This window comes from Lissotriton vulgaris, chromosome 3_1 (genome assembly GCF_964263255.1).
Source record: "Lissotriton vulgaris chromosome 3_1, aLisVul1.2, whole genome shotgun sequence".
Taxonomy (NCBI): domain Eukaryota; kingdom Metazoa; phylum Chordata; class Amphibia; order Caudata; family Salamandridae; genus Lissotriton; species Lissotriton vulgaris.
In genome coordinates, this window is record NC_141689.1 from 1,964,231,857 (window position 1) to 1,964,254,654 (window position 22,798).

Consider the following 22,798-nt stretch of genomic DNA (forward strand, 5'->3'; position numbering starts at 1 on the left):
GCCAAATGTATTGGAAAAAATCTTATGCAGGTGCACGATTGAAGGAGTTGGACTTTGATTTGGTGACACAAATACAGAAACCTTTACCTTTCAAAGACTGCCTCTTTTTTCGTTGATTATGCTCTTGTCACCTTTAGGATGTTTCAACAGTCAGGTGGGATGGTGAGAAATCCAAAATATAAGTCTGCAGTTGCAATCAGTGAGATTGAGTGATTGAGGATTATGGTGCAGAACCTAACCGTGATCTTTGATCAGTAGATGCAGGTCTACTATGAATCAAATTGGGATGTTTATCAACATGACCCACCGATCTGTAAACCAAATCTGCCTGGCCCATACTAGAGCTATCAGGGTCAGCTTGCACACCTCTCTCATTAGTTTTTAGAGAACCCTTGAAATGAGAGAGACTAGAAGAAAAGCTTATGCATAGGTCCCTACTATTTAAAAAGCTTCCCCTCGAGTCCATGGAAAGCGTCACTTTTTTTGCATAAAATGGGTATTTTTCATTGTCTAAAGTAGCAGACAGGTCAAGAGAGGGTGCACTCACCCTTTTGAAAATTAGTTGCACCTGTTTCATATCCAACTCTGGCTCCTGGTAGTCCCAGTTGCGCCTGTTCTGGCCGATGTGATGTATAATGGAGAGTTGTTGGCTGTGCATAATAATGGTGTGGAAGTAGACAGTAACTGAAATTCTTCATTATTTGCTTAAAAGACTCCAGAAAGTCATCTGGTACCTGAAGCATAGAGGGCTGTGAATAAGGGGGAAGTCGCCATAGAATTGTAGACATTCACACATTTGCTCATTCTCAAAACCTTTATGGAGAAGTGGATATACATGTCATGAGGATTTGTAACTAGCTCATCATATTTATCATCAACATGAGAAGACTCTAAGCATATAATGGATTCCTCATGGTTGGTGATCAGTTCACGGACATCAGTTACCCCAGCGATAGGTGAAGACTCCTCTAATGTTTGCTTGATAAACAGGCTGTAAGCCAAGGGATTCGGAGGTAACACTAGAAAAACAACTGGCGACCATGGTACTGTCAAGGAAGGGATCATTGACTGAGTAGCCATAAATATTAGGAAAGTCATTAAAGTCGGTGGCTATGTACTATGTCATTGACAACGTTGAATCCATTGTAAACATTGCCAATGTAGTGGTCGTTGACTAAGTCAATGAGACTTTCAACAGCTGAGCAGAACAATAACAGCTCTTTAATCATCAACAGGTCAGGGCTGCAGCCAAGCATGGAGGGTGTAGAAATTGATGAGTCATCAAAGGTCTTGGTATATTCATTCCTGAAGGGAGCCTTGCTTTCAAAAGGACTTTGTCAACTGGGCCATCGACAGTGGAGGATAATCTTCGATGTAGAGGGCTGAGGAAAAGCTGGCAAAGTGTTAACACTTTAAAAAAAAAAAACTTTTGTGGACGTCTGCATCTGAAAAACAGGCTTAGAGGGTTTTGAAGCAGTGGATGGGAGTCTTCAAAGATGAGGCTCGGACCAGTTCCAATCTGCACTGTTCAGCTTGAAAGGAGACGCCCTTCAGGCAGATTAAAAAGCCTAGCAAAAGTTAATCCAAGAAGAAAAAAGTTATTGTCCACCTGTCATTTAGAGTTTTAGGACTGACATTTAGGTAAATTTGCAACTTCGTGCCAAATGGCCAAAGCAATGAAGAAAGAGCAGGACATTGTGGAGGAGGTCAACATGGTCCTGGCCCCGCAGAATTGACAAGTTTAAGTAAGGCTCTAGCCAAGAAAGGGTGTCAGCAAACTGAGCGAATTCCAAGGGATCAGCCAGCCAAATACCAAATGAATCCAAATACTACTTACCTCCAGTACATGGTGGTGAGAGGACCGCAAGTAACACAGTTGAACACTAAAATGAAGGCAAAAAACACAAACCGAAGAGAAGAGCAGAGCAATGCCTGTTCCTTTCCTATCAGCTTGACTGCAATAGAAAACTTTAGCTGCTCAGCCTCAGTACAGAGTTGTAACTTTGAGCCCTACTTCCACACTGGACGGAGTTTAGGGAACATACAGCCAGATTCATGAAGCAAAATTGCGATCGCAATAGCTGCGAAAAAGCTATTGCAATTCTAAAAAAAGGTATTCAAGATAAAAATTAGCGAGTTCGCTAAGACATAATTGCGAATTCGCAATAGAATTCGCAGAATCCCGGCAGTAGCCAAATAGCGAATCAGGAAATGCGAGAAACCACGGATTCTGCGAATAAATATGCGAAATCGCAATAAAATCGCAATCGCTATTCAAGAAATATCGCTATTTGCGAAAAACCCGAAAATCGCTTTTTGCGAGGCGCAATTTAAGGAGAACCCAAAGCAGGTGGTAATCATCAAAGTAAAAAAAAATTTGGTGGGAAAAACCGTTTCCCAATCAGCAACAGGTGCTGGCCTGACCAACCACACTTAAGGAGATGCAGCTGCAGCATTAGGACTCTCACAATGCCAGGACTCTACATGGTGGTCAGGCGGGGAAGGCTACAGCGAGCTGCACCGAACAGACGTAGGATCCAGGAGAGGATATTCCGCCAGCGGGTCACCCTGCTGGGCCAAACCAGAGAGCAAATATATGCTAAGTACCGCCTGAATGGGCCAATGATCATCAAGCTAATCCAGGACCTGGACCCCCTGATGCAGCACCCAACAAGGCGAACCAATGCCGTGCCCACACATGTCCAGGTATTGTGTAGCCTGCACCTTCTGGCCTCCGGAAGCTTCCAGGGGATAGTTGCCGCTGCTGGGGGGATATCCCAGCCCACCATGTCCCGCTGCCTAAGGAGTTTCCTAGATGCAATGCTGACCCAGCTACACCACCACATAAAATTCCCCACCAGCCAACAGGACTTGGATGAGACCATGCACCAATTCTACAATGTTGCGCAATTTCCAATTGTGATAGGATGCATTGACTGTACCCACATCTGCCCACCAGCAGAAACGGAATACATGTACCGCAACCGCAAGTCCTACCACTCCCTCAACATCCAGATCGTGTGCAATGCTAAGACATACATCACGGACATAGTGGCACAGTACCCGGGGAGCACACATGACTCCTTCATATTCCGGCACTGCGGCCTCCACACACGACTGGCCAGGGGAGACTTTGGTGAAGGACACCTACTTGGTAAGTACACTTGCCCCACAATGTTACACTGTGATGAAGTAGCTGCGCTGCACAGGCACTCGCACTCTGCTCCTCTCATTCAGGTGGCAGTGGCTACGCTCTCCGTGAATACCTCCTCACCCCATCCCTCAACCCTGCTACACCACAGCAACGGCGTTACAACGTATCACACATACGCACAAGGAATTGCTTTGAGAGGACATTTGGACTACTGAAGAGCAGATTCCGCATACTTCACAATACTGGTGGGGCCAAGTACTACAGTCCTGATGTCTGCTGCCGCATTGTGGCTGTGTGTACAATACTACACAACATTGCTACCAAGCGCCGGATTCCTGTAGAGATATCTGGCAGTGAGTCGGAAGGGGACGACCGGCCACCTGCACATGCGCGTCATGCATGCGGGGAACATCCTGCTGAAAGACACAGACGGTGCAACCACATCACAATGAACTGTTTCTAGTGCACCCACTCCCCTCACCCAACACTTCACAAATGCATGACAATGGAAATAATGACAGGAGTCCGATGTTCAATGCTTGAATAAATATTATTGTTGATTGCACAATAATAAGGAATAATTGTTATGAATTACATGTGAGGAGTATTGCGCCATACTGCTCAATGTTTTAAACACGGCATGCTTATGTCAGCAAAAAAGACAGTTGATGGACAGAATGTAGAACAATGTCATACATTCACCCCAGTACAAGGATCTGGGCCTAAATCCAACGTTTTTTTGCACTCCACACCACCCTGGGTTAGACACTGGCTATATGCAAATCAGCTCTGACCCTGTGCCTCATGGGAACAGTCCAGTCCGAACTACCAAGCCATGTCTTTCCCAGACCGGAATCAAGCATCCAAGGACCGGTTTCTGGCTATCAGCCTTTATCAGCCTGGATAGCTTGACTCCAGTGGTGTGGAGAGCCTGGGACTCACGTCTGAGTATACCTAGCACACTCGGGGTGAAAATTGCAAAAAACACAGTTGATGGACAGAATGTAGAACAATGTCATACATTCACCCCGGTACAAGGATCTGGGCCTAAATCTATTGTTTTTTTGCACTCCACACCACCCTGGGTTAGACACTGGCTATATGCAAATCAGCCCCAGAACCTGTGCCTCATGGGAACAGTCCAGCCGAACTACCAAGCCATGTCTTTCCCTGACCGGAATCAAGCATCCAAGCACCGGTTTCTGGCTATCAGCCTTCATCAGCTGCGTTTTTGCAATTTTCACCCTGAGTGTGCTGGGTATACTCAGACGTGAGTCCCAGGCTCTCCACATCACTGGAGTCAAGCTGTGTTTTTGCAATTCCCATGAGGCACAGGGTCAGAGCTGATTTGCATAAAGCCAGTGTCTAACCCAGGGTGGTGTGGAGTGCAAAAAACAATGGATTTAGGCCCAGATCCTTGTACTCGGGTGAATGTATGACATTGTTCTACATTCTGTCCATCAACTGTGTTTTATGCTTATGTCAGCAGCATGTCCCTGACCATGGATTGAAATGTCATGGGCGCCTCCGGCGCGCGGCACCCAGTCGCCTCTCAGGCTCCTCCTCCGGCAGGGCACGTGATACCGCACTGGGCCTGCTGCTGCGGCGTAGAACACCGACCTGTGTCGCAGACAGGCTGCTGACACTCTATGTCCCCTCGCTTGTGTCATCCCCTCCAGCATTGGCTAGGCCAGTTGGTTGTTGAACCTGGACAGCACTGGTCACCTGCTCAAGTACACGTGCCACGTCCTCGCAGCATTGTACCATCTGCAGCTGCATTGCCAGAGACCTACGGGGCAGCTGGGAGGTGGCATTTCCTATCACGTAATTGGAACGTGTGTAGGCCGAGAGGCGTGTGAGTAGCTGGCGATGGCGGCGGGTGATGTTGCGCTGGCTGATGATGGCCGCAGTGTTTGCCTCCATGGCAGTGGTCATCCGGTCAATTCGATCAGACACATTGGCAACATTCCTGCCTATGTTGTGCAGCTGCAGTTGTATAGCACCTTGGCGTCGTGCCTGCAATTGGTGCACGGGCAGCATGCGGCCCTCAATACTGAGCCCTGGCACACGCACAGCCATCGCCCTCCTACCGGTGCGTGGTGTACTCCGCTGCGGCTCCCTGACATGCCTGCTGTGCTGGCTGGGCACAGTGGGTGTGCGCTGTGTCGCAGGTCTAGCAGTACCTGATAATGATGGTCCCACTGGAATGGGTCTTGCAGCTGGCAATGGTGCTGTGCCTGATGTAGCTGGCGTTGCTGGTGGTGGTATGCATGGTGGCACTGGTGCTTGGCCAGATGGAGCTGGTTGTGTGGATGTTTGCGCCTCCTCACCCTCAGGCTCCTCTGGTGCGTCATCTATCTGCAGCCTCTCGCTGTCACTGCTGGTGTTATCTGCGCCACCTGTGATGGAAAGTGGACGTAGATTAACTGCATGTATCTTTGACATGTGCAGTTGCTACATGCATGCTGGCTACCATTCCCTGACTGGCTGTTGCATTGCGTACATTGGGACATGTCTGGCTGCATTGGAGTTTTTGTACATTGTGGGCAGACTACATGTCCCACAATGCAACAGGGCATGTTCTGATGTGCATGGGCTGCATGACTGGGGTTGATTATGGGAGGCTATAGGGTCATGGCCATTGTTGGGGGCCAGGGTCGCAGTCGCATGCCACTTACCTTGGCTGTCTTGGGTGGGTCGGGATGAGTCCAGAGGGATAACCCCAACAAATGCCTCACGCTGCAGTGTGTCCGCCACACGATCCTCCAAGGGGGTGTTGGGAGGGACTGTTGGGTCTCCCCCTCCAGTTGCAAGGCTCTCACCCAGCCTCTCAGCCACCCTCTGCTTGGCACGACCTCGGAGGTCGTACCACCTCTTTTTGAGGTAGTCTATGGACCTCTGTGTTACTCCCACTGCGTTAACTCTGGCGCGGATGCGCAGCCACAGTCGCCGTTTCTCGGCCTCAGGCACCATCCTGGAGTCCTTGCCGAAAAGTTTGTTGTGGTATTGGCAGACTCCATCGATTAGATGCTCCAGCTCCTGCTCTGAGAATTTTAGCTTGCGCTTGCGCCCGGTGTCACTGGGCCCTGCTGCTGCATCCTGTGCCATAGCTGCAGTCTGCAATATCCAAAATATCCAAGTCTGGAGGTGTTTTGAGAGGAGCTCCGAGTGATGCTGCTTCAATCTCTGCTTCAGTGTTTTCAATGGGGGAGGGAACTGCCCGCTTCCTGGTTGTGATGTCATCACTGTGCTCGAAATGCGACTTCCCGTTTTTGCGATCTCACTATTAGTGAGATCGCAATTTGCGATCTCGCTAATTGCGAGATCGCTATTCCTACACGGAAATGGACGGATTCAACGATTTTTCTGAGATTTTGAGCAATCGCTATCGCCTTTTGCGGCCGGTTGCGATTCGCTTTATTTTCGCGCAGTTTTTGATGAATACCATTCTGCGAATTCTAAATTGCGATTCGGTATTAATCGCTATTTAGAATTCGCAGATTTCGGTTTTCATGAATCTGGCTGAAAATAAGGTGAATGGATTTTTTACAGTCTATGGCTCTTTATTGTTATCTCAAGTGTGTGAGACAGTGCTATGATAACATTGACTGCTGTGGATTCCAGGCCTAGTGACATAAAATATTCAAGCATGTGAATGTACGAAACATCACATTTTGGTAATGCCAGTGAATGGATGGGCCCTTGCAGGATGGCTGACTAAGCTGGCCAGATCAAAATGGATGTATGCAACACTGTTTAGTTCGAGTTATCGGGCTTGCAGAGATAGGGAAACACTGAAGACCAAGCAGGAGTTTTCCCTCATGACATCTTACGAATTTTTACTTCATCAACAGAAGCAAAAAAGAAGACATGAGTGGTGGGGAGTAGATAGGCTAGGGAACGGAGCATGCTTGAGTGGGGAAAACTTGCTGTCTGAATACAAGAAGCCCATTCCTCCGCCACAGAATCAGGGGTCCTTGTTTGTTCTTAGCTGCTGCTCCACAGAAGGTGTGAATAATGGTATATCGCATTGGTGCTGAAACTCCCAACATTTTCTTCAAGACATTTGAAAATTTGGATCTACAGCCTTAAGTTAACAGAAAATTGAGCCTATGAATTTCCCAAATCTGGAAGCTCTTCCGCATTACATTTATGTTGTATTCTGCTAAATGAAATTCTGGATGCATATTTTAGTAAAGCAAATTACAATTCCCAGAATGGAATGTAAATTGCTGGGTCGGGTGAGCCACTTGGGTATGAACCAGAGAAAGGTCAAAGCTCTTAAGTAATTCTTTGTTTTGTAAGTAGTGGAAGATTTGTGAGTTTGTGAAGTAAGACCAGTGCAGTACTAATGCACATATTCTAATTTCCTTGTGAACAGACCCAATAAATGTCAAGATAACTCTAAATTAATGCTTTGGTTTTGGTTGCATCCCAGTTTAATGATCCCTCTTTCAGCTGACATGAAATCTACTTTTCATACTTATCTATATTCCAAAATATGTGGGCTATTCATGAAGGCATGTTTGAGTATGAGTCTGTAGTGACTTGGTCCAGACAGATTGCAGAGTTTCAAGAGTATTTATTGTAGTAGTTACAAATCCGATAGATCAGCCCCACCAGGAGCAGCCAGCATGCTGCTCAACCCTTCTCAACTGTAGCCTCACACTCCCAACATTACATATTACATCATTCAGGGAGAATTCCACTAGCATAGCATGAACCACATTAGAACCATGATACTACATATCCTCCGGTCTTCCAAAAGGAAAAGAGAGAAGCAGAAACTGGACGAACAGAAGAGCGAACCAGAGACTTTGAAGAGCAGTGGGATAAAAAGAAACAAAAAGAAAAATGTGATAAAACAGAAAAACATAAACCAATACCCATCCACCTATATATAAACAAGGAGAAGAATGAAACAGAATAGAAGGAGTAACCACCAATGACTACCACCTGCACACCAACTGGCCAAACAGGTATGCGGGGTGGCAAATCAGAGGAGAAAGAAACAAGGAGACAGAGAAGAAAATAAATACAATAGATTACTCACACTTTTCCATCCTAGACATGAATGGGGACAGATCAGTGCAAGCTGTGCAGCAAAAACAAGCAGCATGTAGGAAAAGCGGGTTATTCTTCACACAGATCTTCCCCCATAAAGTAGGTAGGCAGGGATGAAAGCGTGTAATTGGAGAAAGACTCCGAATACAGCAGGGCAAGGAAATCAGCTCTCCAAAGGCAACAGGGCAGAGAGAGGGCAGGTCCAGAGGCAGCAGCGCAGACGGTAGAAGAACATCAGGTAGGCAGTAGGCAGTAGGCAGGCAGACAGCAAGGCATACCACAAATGGAAACCGCACTTTATGGAAAAACTCTCCAAAAGTAGCAGGACTTGGACAGCTGTCCCAAGGAGCAGGACAGCTGGAAATTAATCCTCGCAGGTACTAACAAACACTTTGAGGGGTCTATCAAAGCTCAACACAACCAAGACCAAAGTCCTGTTATTTGTCAATAATAACAAACACAAAACAATACAAACCCGGATCAATGGCATAAAGCCCGACCGCTTTGACCCCTATTTTCCACTGAATGCTAAGTCATGTGAATTCATCCTGGACACCAACCTCATCCTCGAGGACCAAACTGCCACAAAAAAACAAGCATTTGCAATGCAATAGGTCTCGCATTAGGAACTTTGAGCTATTGGTCTTGTAAATGACAATTTTTTTATTTATGTGTTGGTTTTGAAAATAGCTAAATTAATAGCTTTGTCATTTACAATGCCAATAGTTATAACTTTCGCAAATGTGACACCTATAGCATTTGTAATGCAACATGTTTTGTATTTACGTGACTTAGATGTATTGATATTACAAATAACAATGGCGTTTACATTTTTTAAAATAATTAATACTTAAATAAAAGTGATTGTAAATTATAATGGCAATAGCTTAAACTTTTGTAAATGACTTTTGTGAAGATTATGTTCAGTGTATTTTTTTGTGACGAACATCCAAGAACAGAAGTGAAATATTAACATCTTTTTGTGACATTTGTAATAAAGCTTGAAATATTGAGAGAACATATTTGAACCAGTTGTTGTTGAATGGTTGCACAGATTGATGCTATGATGGCACGGAGTGATGCTGTGGCGTTCAGTGATGCTGTGGTAGCGCATAGTAATGTTGTCGTGTCCCTGAGTGATGCTGTGGAGGCCCTGAGTGATGCTGTGGAGGCCCTGAGTGATGCTGTGGAGGCCCTGAGTGATGCTGTGGAGGCCCTGAGTGATGCTGTGGAGGCCCTGAGTGATGCTGTGGAGGCCCTGAGTGATGCTGTGGCCCTGAGTGATGCTGTGGAGGCCCTGAGTGATGCTGTGGAGGCCCTGAGTGATGCTGTGGAGGCCCTGAGTGATGCTGTGGAGGCCCTGAGTGATGCTGTGGAGGCCCTGAGTGATGCTGTGGAGGCCCCGAGTGATGCTGTGGAGGCCCCGAGTGATGCTGTGGAGGCCCTGAGTGATGCTGTGGAGGCCCTGAGTGATGCTGTCGTAGCGCATAATGCTGTGGTAGCGCATAGTGATGCTGTGGTGTTCCAGAGTGATGCTGTAGTGTTCCAGAGTGATGCTGTAGTGTTCCAGAGTGATGCTGTAGTGTTCCAGAGTGATGCTGTAGTGTTCCAGAGTGATGCTGTGGTGGTGCTGAGTGATGCTATGGTGGTGCTGAGTGATGCTGTGGTGGTGCTGAGTGATGCTGTGGTGGTGCTGAGTGATGCTGTGGTGGTGCTGAGTGGTGCTGTGGAGGTGCTGAGTGATTCCGGGGTGGCTCTGAGTGATGCTGTGGAGGCCCTGAGTGATGCTGTGGAGGCCCTGAGTGATGCTGTGGAGACCCTGAGTGATGCTGTGGAGGCCCTGAGTGATGCTGTGGAGGCCCTGGGTGATGCTGTGGAGGCCCTGAGTGATGCTGTGGAGGCCCTGAGTGATGCTGTGGAGGCCCTGAGTGATGCTGTGGAGGCCCTGAGTAATGCTGTGGAGGCCCTGAGTGATGCTGTGGAGGCCCTGAGTGATGCTGTGGAGGCCCTGAGTGATGCTGTGGTGGTGCTGAGTGATGCTCAGTGATTCCGGGGTGGCTCTGAGTGATGCTGTGGAGGCCCTGAGTGATGCTGTGGAGGCCCTGAGTGATGCTGTGGAGGCCCTGAGTGATGCTGTGGAGGCCCTGAGTAATGCTGTGGAGGCCCTGAGTGATGCTGTGGAGGCCCTGAGTGATGCTGTGGAGGCCCTGAGTGATGCTGTGGAGGCCCTGAGTGATGCTGTGGAGGCCCTGAGTGATGCTGTGGAGGCCCTGAGTGATTCTGTGGTAGCGCATAATGCTGTGGTAGCGCATAGTGATGCTGTGGTGTTCCAGAGTGATGCTGTAGTGTTCCAGAGTGATGCTGTGGTGTTCCAGAGTGATGCTGTAGTGTTCCAGAGTGATGCTGTGGTGGTGCTGAGTGATGCTGTGGTGGTGCTGAGTGATGCTCAGTGATTCCGGGGTGGCTCTGAGTGATGCTGTGGAGGCCCTGAGTGATGCTGTGGAGGCCCTGCCTGAGTGATGCTGTGGAGGCCCTGAGTGATGCTGTGGAGGCCCTGAGTGATGCTGTGGAGGCCCTGAGTGATGTTGTGGAGGCCCTGAGTGATGTTGTGGAGGCCCTGAGTGATGCTGTGGAGGCCCTGAGTGATGCTGTGGAGGCCCTGAGTGATGCTGTGGAGGCCCTGAGTGATGGTGTGGTGGCCCTGAGTGATGCTGTGGTGGCGCATAATAATGCTGTGGCAGTGCATAGTGATGCTGTGATGTTCCAGAGTGATGCTGTAGTGTTCCAGAGTGATGCTGTAGTGTTCCAGAGTGATGCTGTAGTGTTCCAGAGTGATGCTGTGGTGGTGCTGAGTGATGCTGTGGTGGTGCTGTGATGATGCTGAGTGGTGCTGAGTGGTGCTATGGTGGTGCTGAGTGATAATGTGGTGCTGCTGAGTGATGCTGTGGGGGTGCTGAGTGATGCTGTGGGGGTGCTGAGTGATGCTGTGGGGGTGCTGAGTGATGCTGTGATGTGGTGCTGAGTGGTGCTGAGTGGTGCTGTGGTGGTGCTGAGTGGTGCTGTGGTGGTGTGGTGGAGCTGTGGTGGTGCTGCGTGATGCTGCTGAGTGATAATGTGGTGGTGCTGAGTGATAATGTGGTGGTTCTGAGTGGTGCTGTGGTGGTGCTGAGTGATGCTGGGGTGGCGCTGAGTGATGCTGGGGTGGCGCTGAGTGATGCTGGGGTGGCGCTGAGTGATGCTGGGGTGGCGCTGAGTGGTGCTGTGGTGGTGTGGTGGTGCTGTGATGCTATGGTGGTGCTGAGTGATGCTGTGGTGGTGCTGAGTGGTATTGTCGTGGTGCTGAGTGATGCTGTGGTGGTGCTGAGTGATGCTGTTGTGGTGCTGTGGTGGTGCTGACTGATGCTGTGGTGCTGCTGAGTGGTGCAGTGGTGGTGCTGAGTGATGCTGAGTGGTATTGTGGTGGTGCTGAGTGGTGCTGTGGTGGTGCTGTAGTGGTGCTGAGTGATTCTGGGGTGGCTCTAAGTGATGCTGTGGAGGCCCTGAGTGATGCTGTGGAGGCCCTGAGTGATGGTGTGGAGGCCCTGAGTGATGCTGTGGTGGCGCATAATAATGCTGTGGCAGTGCATAGTGATGCTGTGATGTTCCAGAGTGATGCTGTAGTGTTCCAGAGTGATGCTGTAGTGTTCCAGAGTGATGCTGTAGTGTTCCAGAGTGATGCTGTAGTGTTCCAGAGTGATGCTGTGGTGTTCCAGAGTGATGCTGTGGTGGTGCTGAGTGATGCTGTGGTGGTGCTGAGTGATGCTGTGGTGGTGCTGAGTGGTGCTGTGGTGGTGCTGAGTGGTGCTGTGGTGGTGCTGAGTGATAATGTGGTGCTACTGAGTGATGCTGTGGGGGTGCTGAGTGATGCTGTGGGGGTGCTGAGTGATGCTGTGGGGGTGCGGAGTGATGCTGTGGGGGTGCGGAGTGATGCTGTGGTGTGGCTGAGTGATGCTGTGATGTGGTGCTGAGTGGTGCTGAGTGGTGCTGTGGTGGTGCTGAGTGGTGCTGTGGTGGTGCTGTGGTGATGTGGTGGAGCTGTGGTGGTGCTGCGTGATGCTCCTGAGTGATAATGTGGTGGTGCTGAGTGATAATGTGGTGGTTCTGAGTGGTGCTGTGGTGGTGCTGAGTGGTGCTGGGGTGGCGCTGAGTGATGCTGGGGTGGCGCTGAGTGATGCTGGGGTGGCGCTGAGTGATGCTGGGGTGGCGCTGAGTGATGCTGAGTGGTGCTGTGGTGGTGCTGAGTGATGCTGTGGTGGTGCTGAGTGGTATTGTTGTGGTGCTGAGTGATGCTGTTGTGGTGCTGCTGAGTGATGCTGTGGTGCTGCTGAGTGGTGCTGCTGAGTGATGCTGCGTGGTATTGTGGTGGTGCCGAGTGGTGCTGTGGTGGTGCTGTAGTGGTGCTGAGTGGTGCTGAGTGGTGCTGTGGTGGCGCTGAGTGATGCTGTGGTGGCGCTGAGTGATGCTGTGGTGGCGCTGAGTGATGCTGTGGTGATGCTGAGTGATGCTGTGGTGGTGCTGAGTGATGCTGTGGTGGTGCTGAGTGATGCTGTGGTGGTGCTGAGTGATGCTGTGGTGGTGCTGAGTGATGCTGTGGTGGTGCTGAGTGATAATGTGGTGGTGCTGAGTGGTGCTGTGGTGGTGCTGAGCGGTGCTGTGGTGGTGCTGAGCGGTGCTGTGGTGGTGCTGAGCGGTGCTGTGGCGGTGCGGAGTGGTGCTGTGGTGTTGCGGAGTGGTGCTGTGGTGGTGCTGTGGTAGTGCCGTGGTAGTGCTGTGGTGGTGCTGTGGTAGTGCTGAGTGATTTTGTGGTGGTGCTGTGGTGGTGCTGAGTGGTGCTGTGGTGGTGCTGAGTGGTGCTGCTGAGTGATGCTGTGGTGGTGCTGAGTGATGGTGTTGGGGTGCTGAGTGATAATGTGGTGGTGCTGAGTTATGCTGTGGTGTTGCGGAGTGATGCTGTGGTGGTGCTGTGGGGGCATACGGGTGCCATCAATAAATAAATAAAGGTGCACGTCGCTGTTAGATGTGTCAGAGGTGGGAGGGGTGTGCTTCCAAGGTAAGCCAAGAAAAATAAAAGCACACAGGAGCCATTAATATATAAATAAAGGCACACGTGGAGCGCTGCTCAATGCTGTGTCCGAGGTTGGAGGGATGTGCTTCCGTGATAAGCCAAGAAAAATCAAAGCACACAGGAGCCATTAATATATAAATAAAGATGCACGACGGGCGCCGCTCAATGCTTTGTGGAGGTGGGAGGGGTCTGCTTTGGAGGCAAACCAAGAAAACAAGAACATCGACGAAAGAAAAACAAAAATGTAATTAAAAGCGGCCAGGAAATGCTCTCGGCATTGCGGGCCGGGGTGCGCATTCCTAAGAAGTGTGAAGCAGGGGGCGGGGGAGCGGATGCATACGGGTGCCATTAATAAATAAATAAAGGTGCACGTCGCTGTTCGATGTTGTGTCACAGGTGGGAGGGGTGTGCTTCCAAGGTAAGCCAAGAAGAATAAAAGCACACAGGAGCCATTAATATATAAATAAAGGCACACGTGGAGCGCTGCTCAATGCTGTGTCGGAGGTTGGAGGGGTGTGCTTCCGTGGTAAGCCAAGAAAAATCAAAGCACACAGGAGGCATTAATATATGAATAAAGACGCACGACGGGCGCCGCTCAATGCTTTGTTGGAGGTGGGAGGGGTCTGCTTTGGGGGCAAACCAAGAAAACAAGAACATCTCCGAAAGAAAAAAAAAATGTCATTAAAAGCAGCCAGGAAATGCTCTCGGCATTGCGGGGGCTGGGTGCGCATTCCTAGGAAGTGTGAAGCAGGGGGCGGGGGAGCGTATCCCTTTTTGAAGTGAAGTTCTCGGCATAGTGAACTAGAGCACAGCCCAGTGACCGTGAAAGTGAAACAGCAGGGGTGAATTAGGCAGGAGGAGAAGTGAGGCCGAGCGCGCGCTGGGGAAGCTTCAGATGCCTGTGGGAGCGAGGCTGATCGGTTTGATGTGGACGAGCGTTTCGCACGAGTGCACCACAGGAACTGTACGAAATCCGCAATGGTTTCAGAGCTTGGTTTGCCTAATATACTCTTGTCTATTTATCCCTGCGGGATAGAATAGTCGAGACCTAAACAACCAAGACAGCCTAGTGCCAACTGTCTCTTCCAAAGAATGTGAAACACTGTCTCAAAAAAAACAACTTCAGAACCGTGGTTCAAGCCCTCGTAGCCTCCATCTGGACGGAGGTAATGCCCTGCTCCACACTATCCCAGATTCCTTAATGGGACCCCTGAAGGACATCCTACATGCTGCATGTGTCACTCAGGGCAAGAAGAAATATGTTCACATTAACCCCATCCTGATGCAAGTGCATTTGCTCCCCTTGAAAACAGCTGCATAATTTACAAGGGCTTCACAAACAGTTCCTCCGCTTATCTTGCAGACAAGTTCAACATCTCTGTTGGATCTCAGCACATCCATAGCCCTGGAAACTATCAGACTGCAGACTAAGGGCAGATTACGATCTAATCTGGAAATAATTACTACAGAATCGGTCCAAGAATGCTTTCCAGACCACTCTGATCAGGTGAGTTCTAATGAGCGATTTGGATGTATCCGGTTGCTTCCGGCTATGATTCGTTCAGACTCCCATTGACTTCAATGTACAATTCGGTTGGCACAAGGGTTTCAAATCGAATTCGGGAAATCTGAATCCGATATGGAGCCCTTCCGAACAAGACAATAATCGACCCCTAGATGTGAAGAAAAAAAAAAAGCAATGCCCCCTTTTCCATTTATGCATCCAAGAGTAGAAAGAACGTCTCCATATTCATTAGGTCTGTACAAAGATGCTACAAATTTAGGAAAGAGATAAAGATTAAAAAACACAATGCATTCACAGTGCACAAACCAGGTGCCTCTCCTATCTGCATTCACAGTGCACAAACAAGGTGCCTCTCCTATCACTTTGTGCTGGTCTTTAACACAGTACAACTCGCCTGCCTTTTGGTTTCATATGGCCTAAAAACATCTAACATACATATACACAAACGTCCATTTTCTGGGGCAAATCCAAGAAAAGTTGGTTATGTGTTATTGCACAACGTTTTAATTCCAATTACATCAAAAGTACTTTCTACGTTTTTATTACAGAATCAAGGTACAAAGCTTCTGGCTGCTAGACACAGGGGATAGGATGGACTGTGTACATCATCAGCAGAGGGACATTCACCTCATCAAGTAGGTATGGAAGGGCTACAAAATCATTTGAACCTTGATTTATTACTTCAACTATTCTGCATACCTGAACTCGCAGATTCTTGGTTATACCTTTGCTACTCAAGTTGAACCCTCCAAAGGAGCCTCTTGTAACAAGCTGGAAAATGCCTCTGTGAATTAAAGGCACACTGCTGAAATATGCTGCGGGCTGCAGGTCACAAGATCAAACCCAACCCTATTAGCATTATGAAGTTGAGGAATAATCTTTCTCCTCTGGAAAAAAACACAATCCTCTTGAAAAGGTTTTACTTTAAACTGGTGGCGAAGGGCAGAGTGAGTGACGTTCACGTCACACACACATTCCTGCATGGCAAGCTGAACATTTAGCTGTTGGACAATAGCAATTATGATGATTTTCAAACTGGTGCAACTCAAGTTCTGGACGTTTACCTCCCAAAGTGCTACAAAAAGTCACTAAAGTTGTTAGCCTTGAAACAATATACCTGAACAAATAGTCGAAGGCTTGAGTACAGGTTTTCTTTTCTTATCAGCAGCAAGTACATTACCTTTCATCAAGATAGAGTCGCAGTTTCTTCCAATTTAGTGTTCTTGTATAGAAAATAAACTTTGCAATTTCCTTTGGTGAGTCATCAAGTATACCTCTAGACATAAAGTATCCAATGCCCTGAAAGAAAAATTAATTTGCATAAATACTAGCACTCGTCTTTGTGTCTAATCATTTGTTTATTAAGTAAAAAAAGGTGTGTTAAAAAGATGTACTCCTTCATAGTTCTATACTTTGTAAGAACAGGTCCCATCATACTCTACTACAAATCTACACAGGTGTCTCAAAATCAATTAGAATAAACTCTGTAAATACTTTGTCTACGCTCGCAAATTAATAACCCCACTCCTTACAGTCACAATTTTCTATAATGTGAAGTATAATGAGGAGGAGAAATTTGCTAGCTTTAAATGTTACAGGCATTTTCTGATTATGCGAACCACACCTTCCAGTTGTGTCCGTCCAAAACATGAAAAACCTTGGTTCCATATTTGGCACTTAGGCAAGAAATTTCGGATTAGCTTGCTAAGTGGTGGTTTGCATTTCTGTATCTATTTGAAGGCTGTCTCTAAATGTTCTCATGATTTCAGAACCTGCAATAACTTTGATTCAATTTCATTCCGGATCTCAATTGGAGCTCAATGTATAAAATCCTATGAATGTCTATCTTGTCATTGCTTGTTTAGCTTATGCTCCTTTTGTTGTCACCTTGTCCTATGATTTACAGATCTAGGTTTCTTTTGTTAATAAATATTTTTAGAATACAAACTGGTGAGTGTTCAGAATTTCTTTACCTCACCTGGTGTTTTATGCTGGAAGTGTCTATGCTTGACAAGAAACAAGGAGAGGAGCTGGACCGGACTCCTCAAGAAGACCCCATGCCCTGTAGGTAAGAAGGAAGATTCTCCAGGAAGGAATTTAGGTGTAGGAATGGCCAGTGATCAAATCGGATATCGCCAATACACTTTGAAAATTTAGGACATTTGAAGTCTGATTTGGTTAACTGGCTGTAAAATTATTTTAGGAGAACTTTGAAAATTGTCATCTCAGCAGGTGATGATGGGATAAATCGGTTTACATTGGTATGGGGACGGGACGGTGCCAGTATACTAGAAGTTAGAAACAAGACAGTCTAAAGCAGAAAGCTCGAGAAAGGGTTCAGGAGGTGGCAAAGGAGTGTCCATAACACTAAGAACAGTTCTTAGTGGATGAATGCATGAATGAAATGGGTATGCTGATTCGGTTGCATTGGAACCTTTGTACGCCATGAAAGGCTGTGACGAAGAGATTTCAAAATGAAGAGGTGCAGTGGACAAGCGTGAAAGAACTTAAGAAAGGCAGAAGCTAACAAATGTTTTTTTTCCTAATCTGGTATGAGGAAGCCAACATACGTAACCAAGAGTCTCAGATGTGGGGTGTAAAAAAAAAAAATCCAAGAGAGACTGAAATACTAAATTATCCACTAGAAGGACAGGATTAGGACTTGCACCTACACTGCTCAGCTTCCTTCTTAGTTCTTTGAACAAATAACACCAGAAAAAAGGAGCTGGCAGAAGGACAGGAGAAGCGTGCCAGCAGAAGACGCCAGGGCTGCATCACAGGTAATGTCCGGAAGGAAGCTGAGCAACACCAACAATTCTTCTGGCAGAAACGGTACCAGCAAATACTGTGCAGGTGGATGCAGAGGATGTAATGTAATGGTACTTGTATAGCGCACAAATCACCATGAGGCATCTCGGCGCTTGTACGAATACCGCTGAGGAACCCTTCCTTGCCTTTCCCTGTGAAGTGCCCACTCCTGGACACCCCCAAGGTGAAGCCAGGCATTCTAGCATTGTTGGGGCCGTTGTGGAGATTAAGTAAGCTATTGCCCAGAGTTGCAGAGTGGGACCCATGATTAGAATAGGCACCAAGGCGAGAATTATCAGGTCCGGGGAAATTGAGCCCAAGAGCCGCCGAGGCGGGAATTGAACCCTGGTCCCGGGCCAGACCTCTGCATCAGGGTCTGCAGCAAGCAACGGCACAATAAGCGAAGTACAACAGTAAAGCGCAGGATGCGCGAGACAAGAGACTGACTTCTTAACATCAAACTCAACCTATCAGACCAACCACAGAGGGCACGACTAGATTGGCTATAGGTCAGTGAGACTCTACAAGACCTGCTACAATGTTATCTCATTTTACGACCCCTGCCAAATGGCTCACTGTGGTGGACACCGATGCTGCTTTATTTTCAATCCTAATACATCCTGACATTCGATACCTCTTTGCTTTCTCAATTTCGGGAAAACTTCTTACATGGACAAGCATGCCACAAGGCTTTACCGAATCCCTTCCCTCTTATCCCACGCGCTCAAGAAAGATCTGGGCATTCTCGTCTTCCCAAGTGGATAAACATCCAGGTGGATAAACAGCTGCTCAGCCAATGACCTGCTGGCTGTCTCACGACTTTAAAAAATGAAAGATTGAGTCCCTCGGTCTCTTAGCTGAACTAGCAAAGAAAGGGGACACCGCTTCCAAAGAGGAATTACCATTCTGTTTTCTATCTGTTTGCTATCTCAATCATGACATCTCAGTGGGTGAGAGGCATCTGCCCAAAGACAACATTAAAGTAATTTGTAAGTTGCCTTGACCAGTCACTGTCTCTAAGGCACTCACTGCGAAAGTCTTCCATCACCAAAAATACACTCACCAGCTTGAATTCAAACGTAAAGCCTTCGAACCTTAACAGTTCCTCTTAGCTTTGAGAAGTTACACACATGGCATGATGTACAATCATACAGAAGTAAGAGAACTAGAAGAATGCAAGGTATTATTCAAGGAGATGTTCTTCATGAACATGTGGGTCTTTATTTTATTATTTACTTTGAAACAGCAAACCAACCACATCAGCACTAGTGGATGGGGTTGGCATGCAAGTATCAAGTTGTTATTATTATGGAGTCGTTTAATGTACTCACCCGATATTCCAGTAGAACCACCCCAAGTCAAAAACAGATAATAAACGTACCTGTTTCAAAGCACTTTATGTCCATTATGCTCTTCTAATACACCATCCCAGACTACCAAGCCATCTGAAACCGATTATCCAAGACTGGGCTACCCCATCCCATAGTTTGAGAGATCTAGGCTATTTATAAAAATACTTTCCACAAAAATACAGAATGTGTTTCACTAAACAGTAACTACTGTGTATGTGGTGGGTATTACCTATAAGTAGCATTCTAAAGAAGTGATACAAAGTTACAGCAAAAATTGTTCCGCTATCTGATTTTCAGTGGGTATTGGTTAGTTGAACTCAATACATCGGTCAGTGAATGAATGAATGTACAGACTGTAAAATGGCTACTGTAGGCAACTAGACAACAAAGAATGAGATGTCCAATAAGAAATGGAAGGATCATTTTTGTACATTCTGTCTATCCTTGGTTTCGCGATATGTTATTATGTCTGTAAAATAATGACGTATTCGTTATTAAGTAATGTAGATTTTATTTGTGTTTGCTCCAATTAAGAAATTGCTTGGACCCACTTGGCTAGCTCTCAGCGAAGGTGGCCCAATCCTATTTCAAACAGTGTAGTTAACCCTGGTCTTCAGACAAAATTTTGAGTCAGTGATATGGACTGACACAATTATCTTATATTGAGTTAGAAATATCATGACACAGAAATATCATGAGCAAGAATATTGTGGACACGAATATCGATTTTAGGGAAAGGAACATCAATTTTTAAAATATAGAAGTCATTAATCTCGTTTGCAAAAATAGTTGTTTAAAATATTTATTTTAGTAATCAGTGTTATGTATTTTAGTATATATTTTAAATGTATGGGGTACATTTTTTTGTATAAGTATTGTTTATGTTTTTTAATATATGTGTCAAATATTTACTAGTTATTACATTTAATTTAATAAAATGTTGCGTCTTTTAGTTCCATAGCGAGTTGTGGGTTTATATCGGAATAGGGTGGGAAGTAATTTAATTATAATAAAGTAATGACTATTTTTTAGTATATTTATTTAATTAATATTTATTAGTGTTAATTGTTCTTGAAATTTTTTAGGGTACATTTTATGTGTGGGTTGTACGGTTTATGGGTGTAAAAGGTGGGAAGTAATTTATTTGTAAATAATAATTAGTTGTTAATTTATATTGATGATAATTATGGTAATGGTGTAATTCTTTTAGGTGCGGATTGTGGGGTTTATAGGTGTAAAGGGTGGGAAGTAATTTATTTTTAATGATTTATTACTTTGTTTGTTAACTAATATTAATTAATTGATAATTAATTATGGTAATTGTGTAATGTGTTTTTAATTAATAATTAGTTGATAATTAATATTATTATTGATAATTATGTTAATCGTTTAATTCCTTTATGCGGTGTGGGTTTTGGGTTTATAAGGGTAAAGGGTGAGTAGTAATTTCACTTAATTAGTTGTTAAATACTACTAGTTATTTCATTGAAAATTATTTTTAATTGTGTAATTGATGTTTCTAAAGTTCACTCTTTGGTGTAGGTTGTGGGGATTATTGGGGTAAAAGGTGGGAAGTTAATTTTGATGAATTATAACTTGGATTGTCATAAATAATGTTTAACTGCTAATTTATTATGTTAATTGTGCAAATCAATTCATTATTTTTACATTTTAGATGTGGGTTGTGTAGTGTATGGGGTGGGAAGTAAATCAGTTTTAAGCAATTCATATTTTGTTTTAAATTGATAAAAATTAATGTAATAATTGTGTTGTGTGTTTTGTGGGGGTATATTGTGGAAGTACATTAATTATAAATATGTAATTAATATTTAATAATGAAAATTAATTTGTTGATGAATATATTATTGGTGTAAATAATGTTTTAAGTGCAGGTTGTGAATTTCTTTGTGTTGTAAGATGGGAAGTAACTGGGGAAGTAACTAAACTAAATTCATGTAATAGTTAATGTTTTTGTTGGTAAATAATTTCAAAATAAAAGTTATTTGTATAAAAATCATCTTTGTATTTGTAGTTATTAGTGATCTGTATTTAACATTATAATGTCTTTATTGTTTAATTTTGTTAATAATATTTATTTTTTCCCCAACATATTTATATATATATTTTGTTTTAATATTTTTATTTTGTTGAAGGTATTTGGTTTTTAATGTTGATGTGACTGGAGTGGGAATAGTAATTTTTACCCCTTCGCAATCCAACACTTTCCCTACTGTTGTACTGACGGGAGTGGGGATAGTAAATGTTACCCCTTCGCAAGCCACCACTTTTCCTATTGTTGCACTGACTGGAGTGGGAATAGTACATTTTACCCTTCCACAATCCAGCGCTTTCCCTACTGTTGCATTTATTGAAGTGAGAATAGTAAATTTTATCCCTCCACAATCCAGCGCTTTCCCTACAGTTGCATTTATTGAAGTGGGAATAGTAAATGTTATCCCTCCACAATACAACACTTTCCCTACTGTTGTACAAACCGGAGTGGGAACAGTAAATTTGAACCCTTTGCAAACCAACACTTTCCCTACTGTTGTAATGACTGGAGAGGGAATAATAGTAAATTGTACCCCTCCGTAATCCAAAACTTTCCCTACTGTTGCACTGACTGGATTGGGAATTGTAAATGTTACGCCTCCACAATCCAGCGCTTTCCCTACTGTTCCACTGACTGGAGTGCGAATAGTAAATTTTACCCCTCTACAATCCAACACTTTCCCTACTGTTGCACTGAGTGGAGTGGGAATTGCTTTTTTTGTTAAAGTGTAGTGGGAATAGTAAATTTGAGTATATTGTGATATTTTATGTAATATTATATTTATTGTAGTTACAATAGTAAATCTTATTTTTGTGTGGTGTAAAATATTTTGTTACTGTTGGGTTTTGTTAGGTGGGAGTAATAATTTTTATATTTAGTAGTAGAACAATGTTTTCTTTTTAATTTGGTGGGAAATGTAGATGTAATTATATTAATTTGTATTAATTTTTTGTTGTAATATATATATATTTATGGGTTGGACTATAATAATAATAATATTATACTTTGCGATATTTATGCTTTTCACTTAATTGTAATTACATTTTAAAATAAGTGTGTTGTTTCATTTCTATTGTTAACTAAATTCAGTTTTTTTATTATTTTATGTTTTTGGTATATTGAAATATGTTTACATATATTTTTGATAATATGCTATTCAAGGTTTTCTAAATTATACACATTAATTAAAATAGTTTATGTATGTATAATTAAATATACTATATATATGTGTTTACATTTTTCAAAGGAAGTTTATTTGTTGTATTTGTTTGTATTATGTATTTAATTATTTTTTATAAATTAAAGTTAGTATTTAATTTATGTTCATTTTAATATGTTAAATTATATATATTTTAATATCGATATTTAATACAACTATATTATTGTAAACAGTATTTTTGTACTTACCTTTTTAAGTATAGGGAGTCGATATTTTTGCATTCTATATTTTTACCTGGATATTTTTACAGCTATATTTCTGTGGTCAATATTCTGTCAGTGAACCCTTAAGCAGGCCCCCCTACAGGCTGCAGATGAAGGGCACTACTGAGTTAAGGTGTGTCAAGGAGAATCAGGGCTATAGATTCGGGGGTGCCACCAATTGTTAGGCAATCTGCAGAGGATAAACAAGATGAGCCAGTGGACTGTTTGCAGAAAGAACAAAGAGGCCGTATCACGGGGTGTGTCAGATGTAGTTCCCATTATAGGTGAATGGGATAGTTGCAGTGTCAAAGGGAGA

General features: G+C 44.7%; 1 protein-coding gene across 1 annotated transcript in view; it reads right to left on the bottom strand.

The window, feature by feature from the left end:
• The window catches only part of FBXO8 (F-box protein 8), a 124,687-nt gene that overhangs the window by 96,892 nt on the left and 4,997 nt on the right, over positions 1 to 22,798 (bottom strand). The window contains exon 3 of the mRNA XM_086962446.1: positions 16,028 to 16,146. Coding sequence (XP_086818572.1) covers positions 16,028 to 16,146 — 119 coding nt within the window. The remainder of the gene's footprint in view (positions 1 to 16,027; positions 16,147 to 22,798) is intronic.